The sequence below is a fragment of the Leucopleurus acutus genome, assembly GCF_964270905.1.
Source record: "Leucopleurus acutus genome assembly, chromosome: 2".
NCBI classification, from domain to species: Eukaryota; Metazoa; Chordata; class Mammalia; order Artiodactyla; family Delphinidae; genus Leucopleurus; species Leucopleurus acutus.
Window position 1 is genome coordinate 84,703,158 of NC_139143.1, and position 27,231 is coordinate 84,730,388.

General features: G+C 39.6%; 1 protein-coding gene across 3 annotated transcripts; it reads right to left on the reverse strand.

Moving 5' to 3' along the window:
- Window positions 1-1,580: 1,580 nt before the first annotated feature.
- Window positions 1,581-26,095, reverse strand: GABPB2 (GA binding protein transcription factor subunit beta 2). Of its 3 annotated transcripts, none has more exons than XM_082833680.1 (9): window positions 25,817-26,095; window positions 21,678-21,785; window positions 19,566-19,733; window positions 18,814-19,008; window positions 16,550-16,688; window positions 11,061-11,177; window positions 8,382-8,567; window positions 4,176-4,306; window positions 1,581-4,049 (listed from the first exon to the last, which is right to left on the reverse strand). In XM_082833680.1, the coding sequence occupies exons 2-9, from the start codon at window positions 21,783-21,785 to the stop codon at window positions 3,750-3,752; spliced, it is 1,344 nt and encodes a 447-aa protein (XP_082689806.1). In that variant the 5' UTR covers window positions 25,817-26,095; the 3' UTR covers window positions 1,581-3,749. The 3 variants fall into 3 exon arrangements, with proteins under 3 accessions (XP_082689806.1, XP_082689807.1, XP_082689808.1); XM_082833681.1 differs by having other exon boundaries at window positions 21,678-21,844; XM_082833682.1 differs by lacking the exon at window positions 11,061-11,177.
- Between the last annotated feature and the right edge of the window lie 1,136 nt (window positions 26,096-27,231).

Here is a 27,231-nt window from a genome sequence, read left to right on the forward strand (position 1 = left end):
TAATTCACTACATGCCTCATGTCTTCTAGCTCTGAGGGTCTATAATGTTGTTTGTTAGGAAAAGAGCCACAGAAGTCTTTCTCAAAATGATCATTCCTTAAAAGGCTGAGATGCCTAAACTGGGAAGCAGATGTATAGAATGTCTGCTCCTTCTGCCATGGAACTTTACCTAGGGTTTCTTTCCTTTTCAGAGGTGTAAGAAATTATACAAATGCCAGTCAAAACAGCTACCATAGGAGCTGAAAGGAGGTTTGCTCTGTGGAAAGGCAGCTCCATCTCTACCCCTGACCCTGCTCTGAATCTTTCAGTTTACCAATGTCATCACACTGTATGCTAAAGAAATCTCTGCAAAGCTTGGTACTAGCTCTCCCTAGGGCCTCACTCCTCAGGTTTCTTATTACTGCCAGTTGAGCCTGCCTCGGAAAAAGGGCCAAAGAAATGCTTGCTTTTTCTTCCTCAGTGTCTTTACTCAATTGAAAGAAACCCTCTCTAATGTTTTTAATGAAATAAAAATATTTTCAGCTTTTACCAGGTACTTTAGAGTTGAACCTCAAATAAACAAAGAGAAAAGTGGGAAAATTCATATGTGTTTATAAATGTACACAATATATACGTGCAGCAAAGGGGTGTTAAAAATGCCCTGGTCACAAAATACCTAACTTCAACTGGAAAGCCCTCTGTTAAATTCATTTCTTTTACAGCAATATAAAAAAAAGTCATTTTGCATGCCACAGATTTCTAATATTACTGAGCAGACACAAACATTTTAATAATGCAGTGCTAAGGCTGAAAAAGGGGGAGAGGCAAAGGCAAAAATTATGAAACACAGATCTGACAGAGAAAAAGAACATCTTTTAAGGTGCTGAGTTCAATATACAGAAAACCTAAAGCCAAGTTCTCCCATATTTCAATTAAGAGACCTCAACTCTGGCATTACAATTAAGGGATCCCACAGAGGTAGTGATAGGAAGGGAATGTACATTTATACATTTGTAAGTAATTTCCCTGAAACCAGGAACAAGAACAGAAATATTAAGATTTATTTCTTTCTCCTTTTTAGGGGAAAGCTTAAAACCAAAATGTAAATGTAGGGTCTAATATTCCTATATTAATACTGATATTATTAAAGCAGCTTTATTTTAAAGTAGGCAATCATCCTAGGCTTCAGGTTTCTCCTGCTCAAGTACCATCTCTGAACCACTTGTCTGTTTGATTCTCTGTAATCCAACCTTACCAGTAAGCCAGTTGGAATCCCCAAACCCAGAAGATCTAGGAACATTTTTCCAACTTCCATGGCTGATCCAGAAAAATATGCAAAATCATACAATGGTATGGCCATTCATGTCTTTAATATTTAATCTAACTACTTCAAGGGATCCTGACCTACCATTCTCTCTATGGCAATACAATTAGAGATCAAGCCCTTCTCTGGGATGCTAAAAGGTCTATTCCAAGTAAATAAAAACAAATGCCCTTTTGCTACCCACCCCTTTCTAGACATTTCCCTCCTCTCTCCCCCTATCCCAACCCCCCCTTTAACTCCCTATCTCAGAGAGCCCATCATCAAAAATGACTTGGGCTGTATTAGATATTTTACTGGGTGGGAATGATAGGCTCTTACAAAAACAGAATAATAAGAAACTCTAAACAGTTCCCCCAAACAGTAGGTACTCTGTATGCTCAGAAGAGAGTGTTGGATGGAAACTCCCCGCCCTCAATAAGAAGCTACCTCAGAGAGTGAGGTGGTTGGGCCTGCATATTTTCTACACAGTTAACCTCCACTCCCTGAATAGGAAAGAATAAAAGAAGGAATTAAAGTCAATGTATGCACCAAGAACACACACAAAACACATCTAAAATAACACTTGGTCCCTCTATAGTTAAGCTAAAGCTTTGAAATGGCACACAATAGCAGCTTATTGTTAGCACCTGATTCACAAAGGGACTCATAAAAAGGAAAAATATTGCAAACAGAAATAGGACGACTTGACAGCAGATACCACAATTTTACCCTCTCCCTTACCTAGGCTGTTCCACTGCATTTCTCCATCATCCCCAACAGTGCAGACTAATCTCTGATCATCTGGGAAGTGCTTAGTACTTGGTCCATGGAGTAAACCTAGCTATGCTGGCCCGTAGCCAAGATTAATTTCAAAACTGATATTTTCGTCTATAAACCTCTAACAGCCAATTCTGTTTGTTAAATTTGGTTTGGGGAGTTACGTTTTCAGTCTATTTTAAGCCCCAAATGATTCTGCACCTCTGGAAAACTGCAGCAAATTACTTCACTAATCAAGGTAAACAGAACCATGTTAACTGTCACATTTTATTCCAAATTAAAAATGTATGTTTTCCCCATGATTGCTAATTAAGAAAACCATATTCTAAACAGTCATTCAAATGTTTACTTGCCACAGCTCCCTCTGGTTGCTTTTAATTTACAACAAAGCAAGCAAGCAAGTTCAGGATGATGACCTCTCCATAACCCCTCTCTCTCCATCCGTATTCCCTTTTTTAAAAAAACTCCAAGAAATCCCAGCAATGAAACACTTTCAAAAGTATATAGGCAAAGGGAGCAGGCATAGTGGGAGAGAAGAGAGTCAGGTGACGAAGCATCTGGTCAGAATCTTTGGTTCCTTACATTACGGCACTGGTAGTTCTCACTCCCTTTGCCAGCACACACTGAGCAACTATAAGGCACAAAAGCTCTGCACAAGGCCCGACCTTAAGGAAATAGAGCAATTTACTCAACCCAAATCAGATGGAGAAAGCTATACAACATCCTCAGCATTCATCTCTCCCCCTGTCTTTTCTTGCATATGAGAGGATACCATGTAAGTTCCACAGAAAGGCACACTTAGAAAACTCAACAAAGTTTTATAAAATTAAAAAGTTGATATTAAAGCTTGGTATTACATAAATAAATGGTTGGAAGCAAGTTGTTCTGACAACAGACTACCCTCCTGATTGCGATTTCATAAAATCCAGCCAGAGCAAAGTTGGTATCTCAGGACCAGATTGTTTCCTAACCCCACGAGCCTCTTTCTGGCCACTTTCCAGCATTGTAGAGGCACAGCCTGGAGGATTTTGGATTTATATACACTTCTCTCCTTTCCAGTTTTTAAAAATTCTATTTCAGTTTCTTAAACTGGCATCTGAGCTATGGACACACAATGGATGCAAATTTAGTCAGGCAATCACACATTTCTTTTCAGTGAAATTAACTCAGGATAGTGGGGAGTGCCTGCCTGCTCCTTTGGAAGTGGAATATATTTCTTTCTCTTCCCCAAAACTTGCATCTAATCCCTCCTTCCAATTAGGTTTCTCCTCTAACAGGTACACATCATAAATCTAAGGCAGTTTCAGGTCACTTGATGGTACAACTATAATATTAAAGGCTCTGGGTGTGTCCATATTAGGAATATTATTTTAAAATCTTTTCATAGAAAGTCAGTTATTTAAAAAACAATCAATCTGCAACATCCAGCATTCTTTTACCTCTATGCTTCAAGCAATGAAGTGAGCTGAGAAATTTGGTCCTTATTCTTTTGGTCCCTCAGAAGACTTGTTCCCTAAATTTGGCTTTGAATTTTCCAGTTGCATAGAGAGCCTTCCTGAGCCCAAACTCTGTACCCTGCTATAGTTTTCTTCTTTAGGACATTCTTAATTTTTATACAATGTTTGTCCTTTGTATTTTCTTTTAAAAAGAGGAAAAAGATAGACACAGCACAAGCTGTGGCCCTTGCACATTAAGTTGAAACAGTTTCCATGGAAACTCCAGTATGAGGCTCTGTGGTCCCTACTGCCCCAGTCACTTCTGTCTCTCTCCCCTCCATCTCCCCCTCTGTAACTACTACAGCATCTACCTCAGCCACCTCTTCAACCATGGTGAAATCAACTCCATTGGGCTGTTGTCGGGCCATGGCCTCTAGCTTGAGGCGGTACTGTTCTGCCTCCTGCTCTTTCTTTAGGAGCTGGTGTCGGTATTCCTGGGCTCTTCGATTAGCCTCCTGGAGTTGCTGCTGAAGTAGCTCTCTTTCAGTGCCTTCCTGTAAAAGTAAACCGCCACAGGTAAGAATTCCTGAGAGTAGACAAAAAAGAAGGGTATGGGCCTTGAAAGTTCTGGCTTTTGAATCTTTGCCTTCTCTTCTCTCCACCACTGCTAAAAACATTACCTTGCTTTCCTCCACACTGTCTGTCATCTCTTCTATCCTTGGTTTCTTAGTCAGTGGCAATTTCTCTGCTTCTTCTGCCTCTTCTTCAATGACAGTCTCCTCTGCAACCTGACCAGCAGGTACAGTTAAAACTATAAGCCAAAGGACACCAATTGGAGGTGATGAATACATAGTAAAACAAAGAGACTTTGCTTACTTTGAATCAGACAATAAACTAAAATATAGGGCTTCCCTGGTGGCGCAGTGGTTAAGAATCCACCTGCCAATGCAGGGGACACGGGTTCAAGCCCTGGTCTGGGAACATCCCACAGGCCGTGGAGCAACTAAGCCCGTGCTCCACAACTACTGAGCCTGCGCTCTAGAGCCTGTGAGCCACAACTACTGAAGCCCGTCCACCTAGAGCCCGTGCTCTGCAACAAGAGAAGCCACCGCAATGAGAAACCTGTGCACCGCAACGAAGAGTAACCCCTGCTCACCGCAACTAGAGAAAGCCTGCGCACAGCAATGAAGACCCAATGTAGCCAAAAAAAAAAAAATCATCTAAACTGAAATATATTCTCTGATATCTCACTGTTCATATCTCTTTGGATTTTAGAATCAATAGGCAAGGCATGGCTTTACAGAGAGAAACCAAAAAGATTAGAGGCACTAAGAAGACCTCAGAAAGGAAGGGTGAAGATTTGCAGGTTTGGAAGCCATGCAGTTAAGACCCAACTCTGAGGCTTTTATATAGAAATGTCTGACTGTAGATCAGAAGCTGTGACCACTTAGCTTACAATTCTGCAGGAATAACTTATCTAAAGTAGGTCTGATATCTTAAATAAGAATTTTGAGAAACCTTTCATGAAAGCAGTTTGCCATTAGCTGTGTCTAATTTAACTATTTCTCTTCTCATAGATAAGTGAGAAAAGGGTCAACACACATATGCACACAACACACATGATGCACTACACACCTATCCGAATGGCTAAAATTTAAAAAAAAATAGTGATAACACCAAACGCTGGCAAGAATGTGGGAAACTGGATTATTCATAAATTGCTGGTGGAAATGTAAAATGGTACAGTCACTGTAGAAAATAGTTTGGCAGTGTTTTACAAAAGTAAACATGCATTTACCATATGACCCGGAAATTTTACTTTTGGACATTTACCCCAGAAAATTGAAAACTTATGTTCCCATACAACCTGTACACGATTGATCATAACAGCTTTACTCAGATATAGCCAAAACCTGGAGACAGATTAAGTAGGTAAATGGTTAACCAAACTATGGTACATCTATACCATGGAATACTACTCAGCAATAAAAAGAAATGAACTATTGATACAAACATCAACTTGGATAGACCTTAAGGAAATTATGCTGAGAGAAAAAAGCCAATGTCAAAAGGCTATATACTGTATGATTCCATTTATATAACATTCTTGAAATGACAAAAATATAAAGATAGAGAACAGATGAATCAGTTAGTGGTTGCCAGTGGTTAGGAATGAGGTGGGAAGGGAAGTGGCTATAACACAAGGAATACAGAGTAGCAAAAGGAATCTCGGTGATGGAACTGTTTTGTATCTCAACTTTGGTGGTGTTGATGCATTAAATTGCATAGAACACAAACTCACAAATGAATGCATATAAAACTGGAAAAAATCTCAATAAGGTTGGTGGATTGTACCAATGTCAATTTCCTGTCTGTAATATTGTACTAGAGTTATAAAAAATGTTACCATTGGGGGAAACTGGGTGATAGGTATATGGGATCTTTCTGTATTATTTCTTACAACTATACATGAATGAATATATGATTATCTCAAAATAAAAAGTTAAAATTATACTTAGGTTTTAGGATGCATTGTGATTTTTGTTTAAAGCAGATTTACCTAGTTATTTGGTTTGGTTGATTTTAACATTAGCTTGTATTCCTTGAACACTCATCAACTGATAGCAGTAGAAAGCATCTTGGATATCTGCTAAGTGGAAATGGAAATTCTGTCTGGGATTAAAAATTTCTTACAATTAATTCACAAAATTTCAGCTCTCCTTCTTTGGGCCTGGTTAAATGCATCTGTAAAAAGTAGTGTAGTGGACTTCCCAGGTGGCGCAGTGGTTAAGAATCTGCCTGTCAAGGCAGGGGACACGGGTCTGAGCCCTGGTCAGGAACGATCCCAAATGCCGCGGAGCAACTAAGGCGGTGCACCACAACTACTGAGCCTGCACTCTAGAGCCCATGAGCTACAACTATTGAGCCCGTGCACCTAGAGCCCGTGCTCCGGGCTCAATGAGAAACCCTGCACACTGCAACGAAAAGTAGCCCCCGACAGGGCTTCCCTGGTGGTGCAGTGGTTGAGAGTCCGCCTGCCGAGGCAGGGGACACGGGTTCGTGCCCCGATCTGGGAAGATCCCACATGCCGCGGAGCGGCTAGGCCCGCGAGCCGTGGCCGCTGAGCCTGCGCGTCTGGAGCCTGTGCTCTGCAACGGGAGAGGCCACAACAGTGAGAGGCCCGCGTACCGCAAAAAAAAAAAAAAAAAAGTAGCCCCCGCTAGCCGCAACTAGAGAAAGCCCTCATGCAGCAACAAAAACCCAACGCAGCCAAAAAAAAATAAACAAATAAGTAATGTTTTCTTAATAAGTAATTTAAAAAAAATGTTTTTTAAAAAGTAGTGTAGTTTATCTATGCAAAACCTCAAATTTTATTTTTTTCCTTAAAACAACTTCGTTCTCATTTAACTCCATTACAAGCAGAGGCTCTCACTTACTCAATGAGCCCCCCAAAACTTTAAATGATAATCATGTCCACAAAAATATCAGTGGTATATTTTCAAATAAGCTCCAAGAACTTATGATACCAAAGCCCGAATTATAAAGGTTTAATTTCTACTGTTTCTTCCCATACTGCAAAGATCCATCAGTTCAAATAATTTGAAAATTATAAAATCCCCATAATTATTTAGGCCAAATCAAAATTTTGATGACACAAAAGCTAATTATACCAACCCTCCTTCTTCAACCTTCAGTATTTCTGAGAAATGAAGTTGTAACGATTAGTTTCTTTCTTTTTTCAAAAAAAAATTACTTATGTATTTTTAAAATATGTAATACATTCACATGGTTCAAGGATTAAAAGCTATAAAAGCATATACATTGAAAAGCTTCCTATCCATCCCTAGCTACCCAGGTGCCCTGCCACAAGGGAACCAATGTTATCAGTGTTATTTCTGAATGTTCTTCCAGAGATAGTCTAAGTCTATGAACATATTAGCAAATATACATATATTTCCCTTTTTTAAAAATACAAATGTAGCATACTCTACACACCCCTGCATCTTGCTCTTGTCACTTAATATATTTTGGAGATCAGACCATACTTTCATACAAGAATCTTCCTCATTGTTTTTTTATAGCTGCATAGTATTCCATTGCATGGGTGGTGTGTATCATAATTTATTTATCTAGTTCCTTAATGACTTCTACTTAGGTTCTTTGTAATCTCTGATGATTACAAATAATGCTGTAATGAATAATTTAGTATATATGTCATTTCTGTGTGTGTGAATATAAATTCATAGAAAAATAACTTTTTAGCCAAAAGGTATATGCGTCTTCAATACTGATACATATTGACAATTTGCTCTTCAGAGGATGCAGTAATTTACACTCTCACCAGTGATTTATAAGATTGCCTGTTTCCCCATACCCTTGACAATATAGTGCTTTAACGGTATCTTGCTGCAGTATTTATTTATATTTCTCTTGCATGAAAGAAGTAGGTTGAATGTATTTTCCTATTTTTTTCCTATTTTCTTTTCTGTGAACTACTAGTTGACATTATTTGCTCTTTTTTCTACCAGATTATTGGTTTTACTCACAGATTTTATATATATGAGGAGAAATAGCCTTTGCCAGCCTGGCTTCTGTTTCTTTTCCTTTTTCAGAGCTTCTTTGTCCCATCTGGCATCTGGCTTTCTCCCATTCCCACTACTTGCCCTAATGCCTCATATTTTTTTTTTTTTTTTTTTTGGCCATACCACGTGGCCTGTGGGATCTTAGTTCCCCAACCAGGGATCGAACCCACGCCCCCTGCACTGGAAGTGCGGAGTCTTAACCACTGGACCGCCAGGGAAGTCCCCCTAATGCCTCATTTTTAGAGGTGTGTTGAGTGTCTAAAGTATCTTTTAATAAACAATTGTTTAAATGGGATAACTCACCTTGCTGTCCATCTTGCATAGTTACAATAAATGGCTGGCCAATGCCTCCAGTAGGGATTGCAGTTTGGATATTACCCAGAGGGACTCCATCAGTCACTATGGTGATGACCCTCTGGCCTCCACTCCCCACCACTTGCTGGATTGATGAGTCAACAGAATTTCCTTCTATGATTTCCTCTGAATTAGCTACAGATGACAAAAGGAAACATAACATTTCAGCTTTAAAAAAAATAGAAGTACAGTAATTTCAGCCCCCTTAAAACTGATAATATCAGGGATAGAAAAACTTGAAAAAAAAAGTTAGATTCAACACAGTTCACAAAAGCAAGCTCCTGTAAACAATGCTAAGTCAGAGGCGAAAAGAAAACAGGGAGGGCTTCCCTGGTGGTGCAGTGGTTAAGAATCCGCCTGCTAATGCAGGGGAGATGGGTTCAAGCCTGGGAAGATCCCACATGCTGTGGAGCAACTAAGCCTGTGCACCACAACTACTGAGCCTGTGTGCCACAACTACTGAAGCCTGCGAGTCTAGAGCCCGTAGTCCGCAACGAGAAGCCACCGTGATGAGAAGCCCGTGCACCGCAATGAGAAGTAGCCCCCGCTCGCCACAACTAGAGAAAGCCCGCACATAGCAATGATAGACCTAACACAGCCGAAAATAAAATAAATAAAAATAAATTTAAAAAATTTTTTTAAAAAGAAAGAAAACAGGGAATGCATTAGAACAGTACTTTCTAAAATGTCTTCAGGGACTTCCCTGGTGGCGCAGTGGTTAAGAATCTGCCTGCCAATGCAGGGAAAACGGGTTCGAGCCCTGGTCCAGGAGGATCCCACATGCCACGGAGCAACTAAGCCTGTGTGCCACAACTACTGAGCCCACGTGCCACAACTACTGAAGCCCGCACGCCTAGAGCCCGTGCTCCGCAGCAAGAGAGGCCACCACAGTAAGAAGCCCGTGCACCCCAACGAAGAGCAGCCCCCGCTCTCTGCAACTAGAGAAAGCCCGCGTGCAGCAACGAAGACCCAACGCAGCCAAAAATAAAAATAAATAAATAAGTAAAATGTCTTCATTGACATGTTAGCTTTCACTAAAGATAGGTTCTATGTACAAATACATTTTCAAAATGCTCATTTAAATATGCTTAAATTTTTGTGTTTATTTTGTAGGAAGTATCAGAGACCCTAACAGACTAATGAGCATTGTGACTCTCTAATATAAAATAAGATATGTTGAGTTTCCCAAACATATTTGATCTCAGAACTCCTTTTTCAGAAAGCATCTTGAAAGTCTAAACAACTTTAGAGAGCTTAGAAAAATAACTATAGAGATCTATTTCTATAAGAAATAAAGGCATTTAATAGTGAACTAACAAAATAATATGTCAAGAAGTCAAAACATTGAAGAAGTCTGATAGACAAAAATAGTAGATGGCTTCTCTCATCTGACAGATCAACAATAACATTAACAGCAATGATACTATGTGCCAGGTACCTTTCTAAGAGCTTTACATGTATCATGTTGAATAAAGATTTTCAGTTTGGTTAGTCAGTATCCCCAATAACTATTAGGGGAAACAGCTCCTACCACTATGAAATTTCTATATCTAAAGAGTCACAAGTAGAACTCTGCAATAAGTGGGGTAGGGACTATCCATATGAGACACATTCAGGCAGTTCAGTGGAAATAGAGCATCCACACCTCTTAGAAACGAAGAACAGTTAAGTGTTATAGCTGAAAGGACCCTGATAGGTAATCTAATCCAACCATCATGTCAGAGATGAGGAGACTGAGACCTGGAGAAGTTAAATGATTTATCCAACATCAAAGAACAAATCAAAAGAATAACAAGCACAAGTTTAATACATTGCTTTTTCCTCTGCCATGCTGTTCATTCATACACATCTGAGTAGAGATCTTTATGATTGTTGTCAGTTGGAAAAATAGGATTGGAGGAATGTTCTCAGCATCCAAGTGTCAACGGCAGAAAGAAATCAACAATCTGCTTTCATTTATGATGGAGCAGACTGCCAGAGGTTTCCAGAAAGATTCCTAAATGACTATTTAGCCCTACCTATGACTATTTGTCCCCTACCTATATGAAGCCTTAAGCCTTTTCCCTGTGGGTCACTAGCTTGGGCTAAGTGACCTGAAACCTTTCTGTTTTAAAATAAGAAGGGCACTATACAGAATGTATCTTCACAAATCCACTGGAAATGCCAAAATAACATCTCCAGTGAAAATAGAAGCAAGCCAACCTGAGGTACAAAGAATATAACAATGAGCCAGGTAGCAGTCCCATGTATTTTGATGCTTTAATACAAGACATTTAGGCTGCTATTCTGAATCATTCTATGATAGCATCAGACAAAGCATAACATAGAGTATTTCCAAAACTCTGCTAATATAAGACTAAACATTTCAATCTGATGCAACTGGAGTCAGGATAAACAAACTTGAAGCTGCAAAACTACAAAGGAATAACTTACTTATTCTCTGATATTATTCAGCTGACTGATTATATCGCTTAGCGATTTTTCTTTCTGATGTTCAATGACTCTACATCCCTTTATCCTAGCTGTCTCTAACCATAATTCTTTAACATTTCATGCAAATTAAATCTGCTGGAGATTCAAAAGCAAAAGAAGAAATGGTGATTCACCCAGCAGATATCCCTTACCTACCTGTGGCTCTGTGTGAGTTGCAGAGGGGGGCTGATGCCTCAGCAAGAGCTGCAAGGGTGGCCAGCACTGAGGTGGTAGAATTTGAGAAGTGTACTGTTGAGGAGGCATGGGGGTCACCTATTTCGGTAAAAAAGGCAAATGAGGTCCAGCGGAGAGAATAAATTGAGATGAACTAAAAATGGCTTATTAAATCAAAACCTCAGCTTTTCACTCTAATGTGCTTAATCTTGCTCTCTAATGCAAACTTACAAAAACCAATTATCATGGTGTTAAAACTCTTAAGGTTTAAAGTCTTCTCTTTAAAGTGGATTAAGGTAATATGCTTGGTATAGGGCCACACTACATTCCCTTCATTTGATCATTCTCTTGGCATTGCCAATGCTGAGCACCAGTAGCTAACAGACCAAGAGTGCCACCCACTCCCTAGGCTGGCTATGCAGAGCTCTCCTTGGCACCAGGCAGTAAGGGTACAAAGCATGCCTCACCCCAAACTAAGCAGTGTTGAGGGAATAGGCCCCTCCTGGGCTTTATTCAACCATGCTACTTCTATTCATCAGCTAGAGAGGTGAGAAGACTAGCACTGACTTCAAGCACAAAGACATTAAAAACGTGAAGTTTCACATATTGAATGTCAAAGGCTAAACAATTACCTACTTTACCTACTTTAGTTAAGTCATGATGTGCTTTTCAAAAACAATTTGTTCATAATCTTTTTCTCTTGTATCTGTGTGATATCCTTACAGCTAAGTTCCAAGAGGGAAGTGTATTAGATCTGGCAATAGGCACTCCTAACTTTATGAACTGAAAGCATTACTCAACAGTTTTGCATAAATCAAACTTTTATAACATGAATTTCATTTCCCTCTTTCACTATAATTTCAGAGATACTTATTGTACCAGTTGTGAATTAATTGCTTCTTGGCTGCAAATCCACCCTTCTTTGCCGTATCTTGTGATACTGAAGCTGGACCCCATAAATATTTCTTGTCATCTGGCATGAGATTAAGTTTTGTCATACAGAAGTAGTGGCTGCTCCCCTTACTGGCTATTCCTGAGTTCTCCTCTCCTCATAGTAGTTACTCCATTGTTACTAAAAAGTGTTTATAAATTAAGTTTATAAGCTTATAAATTATATACTTATAATATATATATTATATATGTATAATAAAATAAATACATTTATTTTATATGTACAATAAAATTACGTATAGTAAAACTACACCATATGTAGCTTTGTCACCTGACTGAAATGTGACTGATACACTTCTTTTCTTTTCTTTTTTTTTTTTTTTTTTTGCGGTACGCAGGCCTCTCACTGTTGTGGCCTCTCCTGTTGCGGAGCACAGGCTCCAGACGCGCAGGGTCCATGGCCATGGCTCACGGGCCCAGCCGCTCTGCGGCATGTGGGATCTTCCCGGACCGGGACACGAACCCATGTCCCCTGCATCGGCAGGCGGACTCTCAACCACTGCGCCACCAGGGAAGCCCTATTTTCTTTTTAAATGCGCTTTTTTTTTTTCTTAATTTCATTTATTTTATTTTTGGCTGCATTGGGTCTTCATGCTGCACGCGGGCTTTCTCTAGTTGTGGCAAATGGGGGTTACGCTTTGTTGCGGTGCACAGGCTTCTCATTGTGGTGGCTTCTCTTGATGCGGAGCATGGGCTCTAGGTGTGCAGGCTTCAGTAGTTGTGACACGCGGGCTCAGCAGTTGTGGCTCAAGGCCTCTAGAGCGCAGGCTCAGTAGTTGTGGCTCATGGGCTTAGGTGTTCGGTGGCATGTGGGATCTTCCTGGATCAGGGCTTGAACCCATGTCCCCTGCATTGGCAGGCGGATACCTAACCACTGCGCCACCAGGGAAGCCCTAAATGTATTCTTAAGTTCTCCCACTACTATGCTTAAAAAAAGTCAATTATCTATAAAGTACTTAAAAAAACTTAAGTCCTTTTCTGATATGATTAATCTAGTTAGTTTAACTGGTTTATAAATTTAAATTTCAGAAGATTTTTCCATAAAAAGGTGGATTACTTGTATAATACACATAGCTGCAAACTATCTTAATCAAAGCTTTTGGGTGATGACTGTGGGAGTGAAGATAAGGGTAGAGATAGTAATAATATCCTTATTTTAATTTCTCATGAAATACTCAGGGAACCAAATGGTCTGAGTAGAACACAGTGCTTGACCTCTAGAAAGGAGCCTGTGTCTATCTAATGACTTCAGTAAGAGCAAGATTCAGCTATAGCCTATACCCTAATTTTCCCGCTTAGTTCATGTTTTTCTTATCACTCAGACTATCGTACCAAGTGCTGACATAAAACTCACAGATGAAACAAACAAGGAATAATCAATTTTTAGATATATGCCTCATGGAGGTTGGAATATATGTGACAGTAAGTCACTAACAATAAAAAAAAGAGGCTGTTATTATTTTACCACAGTTAAAACACACACATACACACACACACACACAAGCAAGGCTGTTATAATTAAAGTTCTAGGACAAACATCAGGTAGGCCACCAAGCTAAAGGAGAATACCTGGGTAGAACTGCTTCATGAGAAAGGCATTATATACTTCTTAGCATAAAATGATTCCAACCTAAGGGTGCTCTCCCTTTGATTCAAACATAATGACTCACCCAACTTCCCCTCAATAGCAAAATGAAGAACATATGTGACAAATTAGGTTTAGTTTTCTGACATACACAGTTGAAACTGAAGAGATGATGCAAATTACCTCTTTAGACTTATCCCAGGTAGTTCTAGGAAAATAAAGTACTTTATTGTTAAATAATGTTAATTCCTTCATTCTCTTTAATATAAGACCCCACATCAAATAAAGTGAAATGTGCATGGTTGCTCTTGCTTTTGGAAGGGAAATGGCATTGTTAGTGACAACTTTTTACCTATTCAGAATGTGGCTTATATAAATAAATAAGCTCTTCAGGCCAGGATTTAGGGTAGTGTGCTATGGTTGGCTAGGCAACCTCAGCAAACTAGATCCAGAAAAATTAAGTAACTTGCCCAGGGTCATGCAGCTAGTAAATGTCAGAGCCCAGATTAGAACCTAATTATTAGATTCCAAAGCCTGTACCCTTTATGAACCAATATAAGGCAATTTATATTTGACTTTGGAGTGCATCTTATGATTCTACAGAAACAGGAAATTCGTCTTCATAACTTTGTTTTGCTCTGATTAATGTTTAAGTTAGTCTGCCTTCCCAAATCACTGCAGTTTGATGGTGGCACTGATGACTGATATCTTTAAGTCACAAATGGAAAATTGAAAGCAAACTTTATAATCTGGATTTTGGTATCAAAAATATCCACCAAGGACTTTCCTGGCAGTCCAGTGGTTATGACTCCGGGCTTCCAATGCAGGAGGCATGGGTTCAATCCCTGGTCGGGGAACTAAGATCCCACATGGTGTGGGGTGTAGCAAAAAAAAAAAAAAAAAAAAATCCACCAAAATGATAATCCTATGATACTTTCAGTTAATTGTTTTTTTTTTTAAGGTCTTTCCAGTTAATTCTTAACAATATTACTGGATGATGGGAAACAAGAGGCCTACCCCACCATTCAGGAAAAGAAAATCCTTTAATCCAGTTCAATAACACAACCTGAATTTGTCTTATAACTTTTCCCTTTCTTTTATCTGCACTGATTAAGCATCAGATAGGTCAATTCCCTAAAGGGGAATAGCTAGGTAGAACTGCTTCATGAGTAAGATGACACTGGAGAGATCAGCTCTAATTATGTGATGGTTTAGCAATTTCAATTTGCCGTTGTCAACATACAGAAGAGAGAAAGAAGAGTAGGTTTGCAAAAAGCAACACGACAAGCATGATATAGGTCCATGGGAATCAAGGCTAAGAATCTCTATCCTGAATGTCTTCAACTTTGCTTATCATTCCAGATAAGAATCTGCAGAATTTCAGTAGTTAGACTAAAGACTTAACTCTAGCTCTTTTTATTCAATACGTGTCTGTGAACATATAACTTTATTGGCTTCTAAAAACTTTTGGATTAAAAAAGCACTTGTTCTAATCAGTGAGGCCTGAACCACAACAAATCCAAATGGCTGTGAATATTCTGATTAACAGTGATTTTAAACAACAGTTGATAGTTATAAAATGAAGGTCACTACTGCCCCCTTGTGGGCATGATGGACTCAACCTTCACTGAGAAGTTGTATTTCCACTTAACATTAGCTATTACTGAAGCCCTGCTATAAAGTGGGTACTGAAATACAAAATCTAAGTCTCACAACAACCTCATAAAGTAGATTATTATATCCCAATTTTATATATGAGTACAGAAGGCTTAGAGAAGTAATTTTTCCAAGGTCAAGCATCTTAGCCAAGTAATAAATCAGTATTTGAAAGCAGTTCTGAATGCAAAATTCTATGTATAGTGTGTTCTTTCTATTTTACAATGCCTCTCAATAATAATACCTCATTCAAGATCTTCCTTTGATATTTTACAAACTTAACTATGAATACAGTTGTGTATTTTTAAATGAAAGTCAGAAACAGAAAAAGAAACCAAGAGTCAGTAGGAAAATTTATTTAAATTAGGACACAAGTTCCTTCATTGTAAAACAAGTATTTGTAAGGAGATGTTGAAAATAAACTCAATTTGCTCCTTTTTATTTTTAAAAAATTTTTATTAGAGTATAGTTGATTTATAATGTTGTTTTAGTTTCTGCTGTACAGCAAAGTGGATTTGCTCCTTTTTAGATAGATATTTTTGTTAAAAACATACAAGTCTCAAAAGATCAACACCAAGTGCTTTTCTTTGCTATTTTGTTGTTATATATGTTCTCAAGAACAAATCAAGACTCTTACACTTTAGTCAAATAATCACATGTACCTCTTATATATATCAGCATTCCAACAACCATTTATGTTTGTTCTGCTTTGTTACTGCCTTAGACTATAAATATTTAACTATTTTCCTTAGCAGTACCATATTAAAGCACCCATATATTTTCATTTAGGGGTCAGACATAACCCTTCAACAGATTAATCTGTAGAATATTTTACTTTTAACACAGTAAACACTTATGTACAATCCCAATGTATGATTTTCCCTTCCCTTAGAAAGAATAAGTGCATTAGCTTTTTTTTTTTTTTTTTTTAGATGTACGTGGGCCTCTCACTGCTGTGGTCTCTCCCGTTGCGGAGCACAGGCTCCGGACGTGCAGGCTCAGCGGCCACGGCTCATGGGCCCAGCCGCTCCGTGGCACGTGGGATCCTCCCGGACCAGGGCACGAGCCCGCGTCCCCTGCATCGGCAGGCGGACTCTCAACCACCGTGCCACCAGGGAAGCCCAGTGCATTAGCTTTTAAATCTATTATAAATCTTCCATTTGAGGAATGTTTTAATAAAGGAGTGGGTATCAGACAGGGTACCTATTCATCTCATAAGAAAACCTGTAATTCTGTTCATTTTAAGTCTAAGATAAATGTCACATTATCAGAACATTACCTGAGGTTGTTTTGGTGCTGGCTGAAGAAACAAGGCTTGCGAGGTTGACAACTTCTCCTGACGTGAAGATGAATGGGGTACCCATAGTCACAGGGTTGGCTCTCTCAGGATTAGCATTCACCTGATTCTGCATTGCTTCCTATAAAACAATGCAAGATATTTCAAAGTCAGAACACTTACTAACCAGCCTTAGTTATACAGTTACTGAACAGCCCCCCTACAATGCTCTGTCAAGCAGAACTAGTTCCGGTGCACAATGTCCCAGGGACCTCACAGTTCTCATTAAGACGACTGTTTTTTCTCAAACCAGGGCAACAGAGACATTAGATTGCTTTCCCAAGCTTATCTCTACTTTAGAGAAAAAAAAAAAGGTGTTATTATTGGCAAAAACTTCTAGACAATTCACTTAACCTCTCTGGATATTGGTTTTTAATTTGAAAAATAAAGGGGGTGGCCTAAAAAGTAATTTCCAGCACTAATATTCTATGATCAATTATGTACAAGACAATGTGCTAGCTGGAGATCCCTGCAGAGAATCTACACAGAACAATATTCTCCAGGGTTTTGTCCAACTACTTATTCCATTCTGCCATTGACGAAATCCCTAAGAGAATATATAACAAGCAAATAAATGAGTGCCGGATTTTAAAGTCTAGTTCCATATGCTGCACTTCTGCTTCTAGAGATATCTGCACAATTTCGGTATAAAGATGCTTATCTTTATTTTATTTTTTTACTTTCATAAGCAGTTTTCTACAAACATGATCACTACTAAAAAAAAGTCAAATTATAAAAGGGCTCTAAACAAGGAATTGAAAGTTGAAGAGAATAACCAGTCTATAGGGAACCATATGTCAGAAAAAACCAACCAACCTCTGATAATACAGTAGAAATGGTTATTTTTTTACATATAATTATCCCCTTGCTAAGAGCTTCAATTGAAACAGATTATCCATTCTCTGATTACTGTAAAATTCCTTCTTTACCCTCCATTATCACTTCCTTAATTCAAGCCTTCATTGCCTCTTGCCTGGCCTAATGAAGGTCTTCAGCATTAAGTGTCTTCTCTCTCAAGTCTGTACCACACTCCAAACAATCATCGTTTTAAAAAATCTTATCATATCAATTCTCTACTTAAAAGCTTCTATTGGATCCCCCTTGCCCACAAAATAGTCCATACTTTTTTTTTTTTTTTTTGCGGTACGCGGGCCTCTCACTGTTGTGGCCTCTCCTGTTGAGGTCCAGACATGGAGGCTCAGCGGCCATGGCTCACGGGCCCAGCTGCTCCGCGGCACGTGGGATCTTCCCGGACCTGGGCACGAACCTGCGTCCCCTACATCGGCAGGCAGACTCTCAACCACTGCGCCACCAGGGAAGCCCAATAGTCCATACTCTTTTGCATGCCATCTAACAACCCTATGTTCAGAACTCAGCCTCTCAAGCCTTAGCTCCTGCCACTCCCAAACTCTGCTTCTCTTGCCCAATCTCTGGTCACAGAACTACTTACTCTTTCCTGAATATTCCATGTCCTTTCCCACCTCTGTCTTTGATTTGCTTTTTCTAGCCTAGAATATCATCTTCTCACACCTCTGCCTACTACTCCTTCAAAACGCAGTTCAGAGCCTACATATACTTTAATCCTTGCCTTAAGCATTATCAATACTCCCTCTGTAATACTCACTAGGTATCTGTTTACCACCATAGTACTGTAATGCTTTATATCTTGTCTTTACCTTCATCATACTGTAAACACTCCAAGGACAGGGCTATGTCCTACTAATCTTTGTATCTCTCATCCTGTTATTTCCTGATATACCAGTGCTGGCTTAGGAAATCAATGGATGATATCATCACAGCTGATTTTTAATTTTGAGATGGCTTCCTTATGACTCAATATGCTTTAGAGCTATGTACTATCTCACAAGAGCTGATGTATATTCATAAAACATAAAGAGGTTTTTAATATTATCCCAAGTCAAGTTTAATTAGAAAGGGAAATTTTCATGGAGAAAAAACATTCTAAAGCCAAATAAAAACTTATTTTTGTACTGGCCACAACATTGTTCTTCAATCATCATGAATAATTCAGGGCTTTATAGAATATTATTATTTTTTTAAAGATACTAATGACACTGAGTCACAAGATTGAGACATAATGGAAGTATTACTTTGATAAGATAGAGAAAATTCAGTTTTGATTCAGTTCCTACAAAAAATCCTTAACTTCAACTGAAGTATACTGTGGTGTATAAAAAGAACAGGACCTGAAGGATGACCAGAATCTCAGCATTGTTTTTCTCCAGGGCTATGTCAAAGGCAGATTTATCAAACTTGCTGAAAGCATGGACATCAGCTCCATATTTGATAAGTAGCTCTACAACATCTCGATGGTGGTGCTCTGTGGCCCAGTGCAAAGCTGTCATCTTCAGCATGTCCTTGGCATTCACATCTGCACCATTCTGTCATAGAAAAGTAATTTTTTTCAAAGAGACACTGGTTACAGTAGCACAGGTACAATATCCCATCACCATATACAGAGGATTTCCATAGAGATTACACATATTCAAATTTAGAAATGTTTAAGAAATATCAAAGGGAAAAACATGTCTCCTGAATTCAAATTCTCCTGAATGCTCATAGACACAATGCCTTAAATGAGAGGCCCTTTTAAGGACATAGTTGGAAATTATAACAGATGGGAGAGGAAGGGGAAAAGAACAGATTTTTGTTGCATTTATTAACAGAGAGCTGAGTGCCTGAAAAAATAGGCATAAGATCAGAGAACACCTGCAGAAGAAAAATGAAGAAAGTTCAATAAAGTTTGTTTAGCCTTTAAAAACTTAGAAAATAAAATCCTCATAGCCATGATGACTCTTGAAAGAGATGCAATTCAATACTATAAACTGTCCTAAACTTAATCTTTCCCAACCTAGTTTCCTACCACCTGTTGAAGTAAAAAAACAGGGAGGTATTTGTCTTTTTTACAATATAGACCCCCTCACTCTTCCTGCTTTACCCTAACAAGTAGTTCCACGATGTGTGCATGTCCATCAGCTGCAGCCATGTGCAAGGGGGTCCTGTCCACTTTGGTCCGGGCATCCCTGCTAACGCCTGCTCGAAGGAGCACTTCTGCTGTGGAATAATGACCATACTGGGCTGCAAGGTGGAGGGGTGATGTTCCAAGCTGTGGGAAAATAATACTCATTTAATATCAACTGTGTGCAGAGTCCTAAATCATTACTGGAGGGATACAAATGAACAACAGGTGACGCCTAGGTTCCTGTCCTTAGAGAGAGAAACTGGCTGGACAGATAAGCTGAAGAAATTATTTCATTAAAATTAATACACTAATGGACAAATAAATATACAACCAATTAAAGAAGCGCTAAGTATAATGGATTTAAGTCAGGTAGACTTACCAGGTAAAATTCCATAAAGGGTATGATTTTAAATAGGGCTTAGAAGAAGGTTAAAAAAAATGGATAGAAAAGAGCATTCTGAGTCAGGGATAAAGGGAAGGGATAGGCAAGTTCAAAACAATTCTAGGAAAAGGGCAGAGACTAGAAAGTTACATGTGAAATTTAGGGTACAAATTTCATTGGTTGAAAGAGAAGTTTGTTACCACAGTAAAGCTAAGCAAAAATACTGATGAGATGAAGTGCCCCCCCGCACCCCGCAGAAAAAAATAGCAATGGTGTGTCAATAGCAATAAGCACGTCTGTATCATCTCAAAGTAAGTCTTGTTACTAATCACAGTTATCTATCAGCATCCATTTTGGCCAGAGATCTATTCCTTTTTCGTGTTATGGTCTCTATTTTAAAACCTATTTTGTTATTCTTTGCTTTTCATATATTCACTCTCTTTACCTGATTGGATTTAATTCACATTGCTCTTTTCAGGTCTATTTATAGAAATGCTAATCTCATGGGTTTCCTTTCTTCCTTTTTGTGAAGTGCTAAGAAACTGCTGGCCTCTAAATTTATGAATTAATCACCCCAGAACAGAGGACAGTGCTTATCGAATTGTTAAAATTAGGCAATGCTTACAAAATCTATGAATACTAAGCAAACCCATGTTATAACCGGGACCTGGATCTTCTGACACTCTGCTCTCCAAGTTGACTGCCTGAACTCATGAAATTACACCTTTCTCTTTAATGTTTTTTAACAGTGGTAAAGGAAATAAAATGGCTAGGCTATTCCTTATTAATGAGGACATTTTAGAGAAAAGGAAACAAGGAGCTTCATTAGTTTAGAAATGCACTCAGTACACTGATTTTGTTTAATTTCTAGCTAATTACAGCCTATAACCCAAGTACACTCCAGGGAGAAGTAAACCTTTAGAAAATACTCTAAAAATTAAAACATTATAGGGCTTCCCTGGTGGTGCAGTGGTTAAGAATCCGCCTGCCAATGCAGGGGAAACAGGTTCAATCCCTGGTCCGGGAAGATCCCACATGCCGCGGAGCAACTAAGCCCATGGGCCATAACTACTAGAGCCCACGCAACTAGAGCCCATGCTCTGCAACAAGAGAAGCCACTGCAATGAGAAGCCTGCGTACCACAACAAAGAGTAGCCCCCGCTCTCTGCAACTAGAGAAAGACCGCAAGCAGCAACGAAGACCCAATGCAGCCAAAAATAAATAAATAATTTTTTTTTTTTTTTTTTGTGGTACGCGGGCCTCTCACTGTTGTGGCCTCTCCCGCTGCGGAGCACAGGCTCCGGACGCGCAGGCTCAGCGGCCATGGCTCACAGGCCCAGCCGCTCCGCGGCATGTGGGATCCTCCCAGACCAGGTCACGAACCCGTGTCCCCTGCATCGGCAGGCGGCCTCCCAACCATTGCGCCACCAAGGAAGCCCCAAAAATAAATAAATAATTTTTAAAAAATTATAGAAAATCACAAGTATATAGTATCTTACAATTACCACCCATATATCCACAGGAGATTCTTTCAATTTGGAAACTAAAAGAAAAGGAAAACCACATATTCAGATGAGGCAAAGAAAATGAAATGCTTGTAAGGAGACTGAGGCAGAAAGAGAATGAAGAAAAATCAGTACAGACTGTTTAGCCTTTATGAAAAAGGTTGGTAACAGTGCACGCTGGGAATAATTAAGAGAGCTTACCCAGTCTGTGGTGAATGGGGCACCATTTGCCATCAATGTTCTCACTTCATCATCTTGGCCTTTTCTTGCTGCTTCTAGCAACCTCTTCCCCAAGTCCACCAAAGACATCTTTATGCATAGGAACACAAATTTTTGGGAAGCTGTCACTCAAACACAAGGAAAGCTGCCTGTAAAATGTTTTTAGAAGACCTCTTGTATGTATGTTTTTAGCAGACCTCTTGTATATATGTAAGATACTTCTCAAGCAGACTATCTGATAAAGCACTTCTTTTCTACTTCATCTAACACAAACAGTCAGATATTTGGGAAGTTTCTGGCCCTAAACCATAGTTCCCTCACCTTCAATCTCCAGAAAAATACTTTGGAAATACGTGAAACACATTACTGCCTTTCTAGCTTAAGGAATCAATAAAACAGCATTTCACCCCTTTGAAACAACCATGGGTAGAAATAGTACATTACAACAAAAAATGAATAGATAAACCAAGGATACTGAGACTCAGGTACATGGCAGACACTTTTTCAAAAATGAACAGAGACGTCACTGCACCTGTGGAAGGTGTCTTAGCAACACCTAGAGTTTTTTTTTAAACAAAGTCATCAGCTTGGCCAGATTACATACTTTGTTTAAAAGTATAGTTATGTCTAAAATCATTACAGTTTTTCACTTAATAATTTGGGCATTATTAAATCTTTGTGAAAGCTCATAGTAAAAAAACATCTGAGTAGGAGAGATTTTTTATTCCCTGTAAAAGGCATATAGCCAACTCTCAGTTATTTAGGGTAAAAGAAAAAACAAAACTGTTGCTAAACACATGAAATCAAAGGTAATAAATGGTGGAGATTAGGTCTGAAGAGCATGCAAAATGGTCATTTAAATGGGTGGTTACTGGGACTTCCCTGGTGGCACAATGGTTAAGAATCTGCCTGCCAATTCAGGGGACACGGGTTTGATCCCTGGTCCAGAAAGGTCCCACATGCCGCGGAGCAACTAAGCCCGTGTGCCACAACTACTGAGCCTGCGCTCTAGAGCCCATGAGCCACAACTACCGAAGCCCGTGCGCCTAGAGCTCGTGCTCCGCAACAAGAGAAGCCACGGCAATGAGAAGCCCACCCACTGCAACACAGAGTAGCCCCTGCTCGCCGCAAATAGAGAAAGCCCGCGGGCAGCAACGAAGACCCACTGCAGCGCCCCCCCACCCCAAATGATGGTTACTGTAAATCAGAAACTGGCCTGGGTATAAAGGATACCCAGGATAGTGAGAAGTTTCTATATTCAATGCAGAATTGACTGAATGGTATATAATCACCACTCACTACAAATCTTCCAACCAACGAGGAAACGGCTATTCTTGATAAATTTAATTTTTATTATGTTTCCTTTCAACTTGTACTGCTTTGTCCATATTGTAAAAAGTAATTTCTCATTTTAAAAAATGAACAAAGAGAGTCTGCCATTTCAAGGAAGACAATTGGCAGTATTTACTGCCAATTATCAATTATAATTTCAGCTTCCATGCAAAAAACAGAATTTTGGGAATATCCACCTCCATGAGCTGATAGCTCACTATAAACTTTTCTCATAAAAGTAGTGGTGATACTAATGAATGTGATTTTTTAATACTGTATAAAATGCATCAACATTTGGAGGATGGGAATTATTTGGTGAACCAGTATTTTTCAAATGACCAATGCATGTTACAAAATCGGTAAAAAGATTCATTCAAAGTGAAAGCAGATCAATGGGTTTTAAGGTAATCAAGTATAAAACATTCATTGACATGGTTTCAGATTCCTCATTGCAACTAACTTTTAAGAAATTGCCACTTGTTGTAACATCAAAGAAGAATATCCACAATTACCTGAACAAGCTATTAAAATACTCCTCCTTTCTCCAAGTACATATAGCAAAAGATTGAATGTAGAATAGATATGAAAATAAGAAATACATATGAAAATTATTAAGCCAGAAGTTAAAGAGATTTGCAAAAATATAAAACAATGCCATTTTTTTTTGTTTTTGGCCGTGCTTGTGGGATCTTAGTTCCCCCCCCCGCCAGGGATTGAACCCAGTCAGTGAAAGCACCAAGTCCTAACCACTGGACTGCCAGGTAATTCCCAAACAATGTCATTCTTCTCACGATTTCTTTAACTTGGAAGTTATTTACTTTCATAAAATTTTGTTATTTATGTTAACATGTAATGGATTTATTATTGTATTTTAATTAACATTTAACAATTAATTTCAAAACAGTAAATAGCAATAGATACAGCAGATTGGAGTCCTTAATAATTTTTAAGAATATTAAAACCTGAAAACCAAAACTTTTGAGAATCATCTAGCCACTATGTGATTTAGATTTATTTTATTTAATATTCCAATCTATATCATAGAATATTGTGCTCAAACATGGGTATCCAGGAGACCACTAGGGGAGATTGTTCAACATGAATATATAGTCTAGGCCCTGTGACTGGACTGGAGCAGAGGATGAATTTTAATAGTGTGAAAGTCTATAATCTGATCTAAGTTTTTATGACTTAAGAAAATGTTACAGAAAAAATGATAGCATACCCTTCTTACAGAAAACTTATATTTGCATTCCTCCATGGTTATCTTTCTTTTAAAATATCAAGCCTGCCTTTCAATTTAGTTATTACTATTTATTTATTTATTTATGGCTGTGTTGGGTCTTCATTGCTGTACGCGGGCTTTCTCTAGTCGCGGCTACCGGGGGCTACTCTTCCTTGCGGTGCTCGGGTTTCTCACTGCAGTGGCTTCTCTTGCTGTGGAGCACGGGCTCTAGGCACGCGGGCTCAGTAGTTGTGGCTTGCAGGCTCTAGAGTGCAGGCTCAGTAGTTGTGGCGCACCGGCTTAGTTGCTCCGCGGCATGTGGGATCTTCCCGGGCCAGGGTTCGAAACCCGTGTCCCGTGCACTGGCAGGTGGATTCTTAACCACTGCTCCACCAGGGAAGTCCCTACTAATAGTTTTTGGTTTTGGCTGCACCCATGCCCGCCGTTGTGGAAGCGCAGCCTTAACCACTGGACTGCCAGGAAGTCCCAACTAATAGTTTAAAACAAGAACAAACATTGTTAATCAACTATACTCCAATATAAAATAAAAAGTTAAAAAAAAAAGAAAAAACCAAACTGATAGAAACAGTGAAAAAAAAGAACAAAATTTTAGGTGGTTCATTAGCAGAAATGACTCACATTTTCTCAAATTATACTATATATAAAAAGTGTATCACCAAGACGCAAACACCTCTACTGGGAATTCCCTGGAGGTCCAGTGGTTAGGACTTGGTGCTTTCACTGCTGGGGCCAGGGTTCAATCCCTGGCTGGGGAACTAAGATCCCACCAGCGCACAAAGCGTGGCCAAAAAAAAAAAAAAAAGTAAAGTCATAGAATGTCCTTTTCCCGAGATGTTTTAAAAAGAGAGATGAGAGAGGAAAGTCCTCCTAGGAAGGGGGAGTAGAATAAGATGATGTCAAGTGGCTCAAGGAATTCTGTGAGAATAGGAGAAAGCTAACGGGAAGGAGAAATGGAAGCGAAGAATCCATGATCTGACGACATTTTTTTCTTTTTCTATTGCACACGTCCCCACTGGGCCGCCAGCTGTACAAACAACTGTGCAAGAACTGGAGGCGGGGCCCTTACTGCTCTTGCTCAGATTACTGAGCTCACTAATAATCTTTAGGCTATTACTGGGGTCAGAGAATTAGGGTCTCCGTTTTCTCCTGTATCACAACTCCTCCCTTGCCTCACAGCGACGTTCTGTCTTTTTGGAAGAAGGAGCAGGGAGCCACGGTCTCAGCCTAGGAGGCAGCCCCCGGTCCGGGCTCCGCGCTGCCTCCTAGTGGTCACCTCTGTGGCCTTGGCTTCCCTCGGTCCAGCTCCCCAGCCCCAGATCTTACACCCACCCCATTCTTCACCTCCTCCCAGTCCCCTCCCCTTCCTCCCGGCAGCATCCCCTTCCTCTCCTTCCCCCAGCCGCCCCGGCTCTGGTGAAGGGACACCGCTCCGTCTGCATCCAGAAGTCCGGGTCTGGGCTGAGAAGCGGTGCAACTTTTACAAGGCAGCCTCCCTCCCAGCCGTGACACCCCCCGATTCCACGCATCTCTTCTTCCCCCTCACCTCCTCGTCCGGGACGTTGCCGGCTGTGTTTTCACCGAGCCCGCCAGTTTGGTCCTGTTTCCTTCTCTAGTTAAGACTCCCTGTCACTGACGGTTACTTTTTGACCTTTTCACATATGCATATTTTGGGGGCCTTTAACCCCCCCTCGCGGAGAAATGGAGGCAGCAAAATGGCGGACCCGGAAGTGAATACGGCGAATATAATTTCTGGCGGAGGAATCTATGAAGAAAAAATGATTAGAAAAGCCACATTTGCATTCAAACAGAAGGGTGATGTACCCCAGAGCCTCATTTTCTATTCCCGGAAGGGCTTTGAGGTAAAATAGTGTGTATCCGAGACATTTTAGGCAGGACTATTTAGCGAGGCGGAGTATTATCGATTACGTGTCTTATAGTTCCGGCAGGGGACGGTCCCGATGGTTTGTTTTGGCGCCAAGAGCCCCGCAAACCGCTGAGAAATCGGATTCTGCATTGGTCCTGCTCTCTTGCTTGTTTTTAGGGGGCTACCCTTAGGGTTGATGAGAAAACCCTATTTCTCTTTCTCAACCTCGGGTGAAGATGTTTGGGACATTGCTGGCTTTGCGCATGAATTGAGCTCTGGTGCCGGACGGCCACATTTCCAGATACAGCCTTAATGTAAGGAGCCCAGAGCCAAGCTGTCAGCGCGAATATTGAAACAACGGAGTCATTTCTTTGTGGGGGGGCCTGGAAGAGGATGGAGCATGAGTTTGCAAATCCATTTAAGTACTTTATTTACCAAACAGTTGATTCCCATCTCCACCCACCGTTCTCCTTGAACTAAAGGACAGCGAGAAGTCGGGAAGGAAGACCTTCAAAAATAAGTAAAAATAGAGGACATATCACTGCTCCACTCTTTATTCGATTTTGGCTTTTGTCGTTGATGGTGGGCCTTTCAAAGTCTACGGGGAAGATTTACATGATACCTCCTTCTCTGGATTTCTTTCTTTTTTTGTAATTTATTGAAGTATATAGTTGATTTACAATGTTGTGTTAATTTCTGCTGTACAGCAAAGTGATTCAATTGTACATATATTCTTTTTTATATTCTTTTCTATTCTGGTTTATCACAGAATATTGAATATAGTTTCCTGTGCTATACAGTAGGACCTTGTTGTTTATCCATTCTATATATAATAGCTTACATCTGCTAATCCAAACTACTAATCCACCCCTTTTCTGAATTTCTCTAGATACTGTTCATGTACTTTAAAGGATTTACGGCATACTGCCCAAATTGGTATTTGCAGCTTCCCTTTTTGAAGGTCAAAATCATTGTCTCATTCTTGTTTACAACCTCTCTGTTGTCCGACTCTGTCTCATATAGTAGGCAACCATAAACTACTTGTAAATTAGTCCAAATAGTTTTTTTTTTTTAATGAAGTGAGTTATAAGTAA

Bases quoted from the DNA above. Each gene is read 5' to 3' on its own strand.
- GABPB2 (XM_082833680.1), bottom strand. From the start codon at position 21,785: ATGTCTTTGGTGGACTTGGGGAAGAGGTTGCTAGAAGCAGCAAGAAAA. The intron at 16,689-18,813 runs GTCCTGTTCTTT...ATTGTTTTATAG, and splicing joins AGATTCTGGTCATCCTTCAG to GAAGCAATGCAGAATCAGGT. The intron at 4,050-4,175 runs GTAATGTTTTTA...TTACTTTTACAG, and splicing joins ACAGTGTGGAGGAAAGCAAG to GAAGGCACTGAAAGAGAGCT.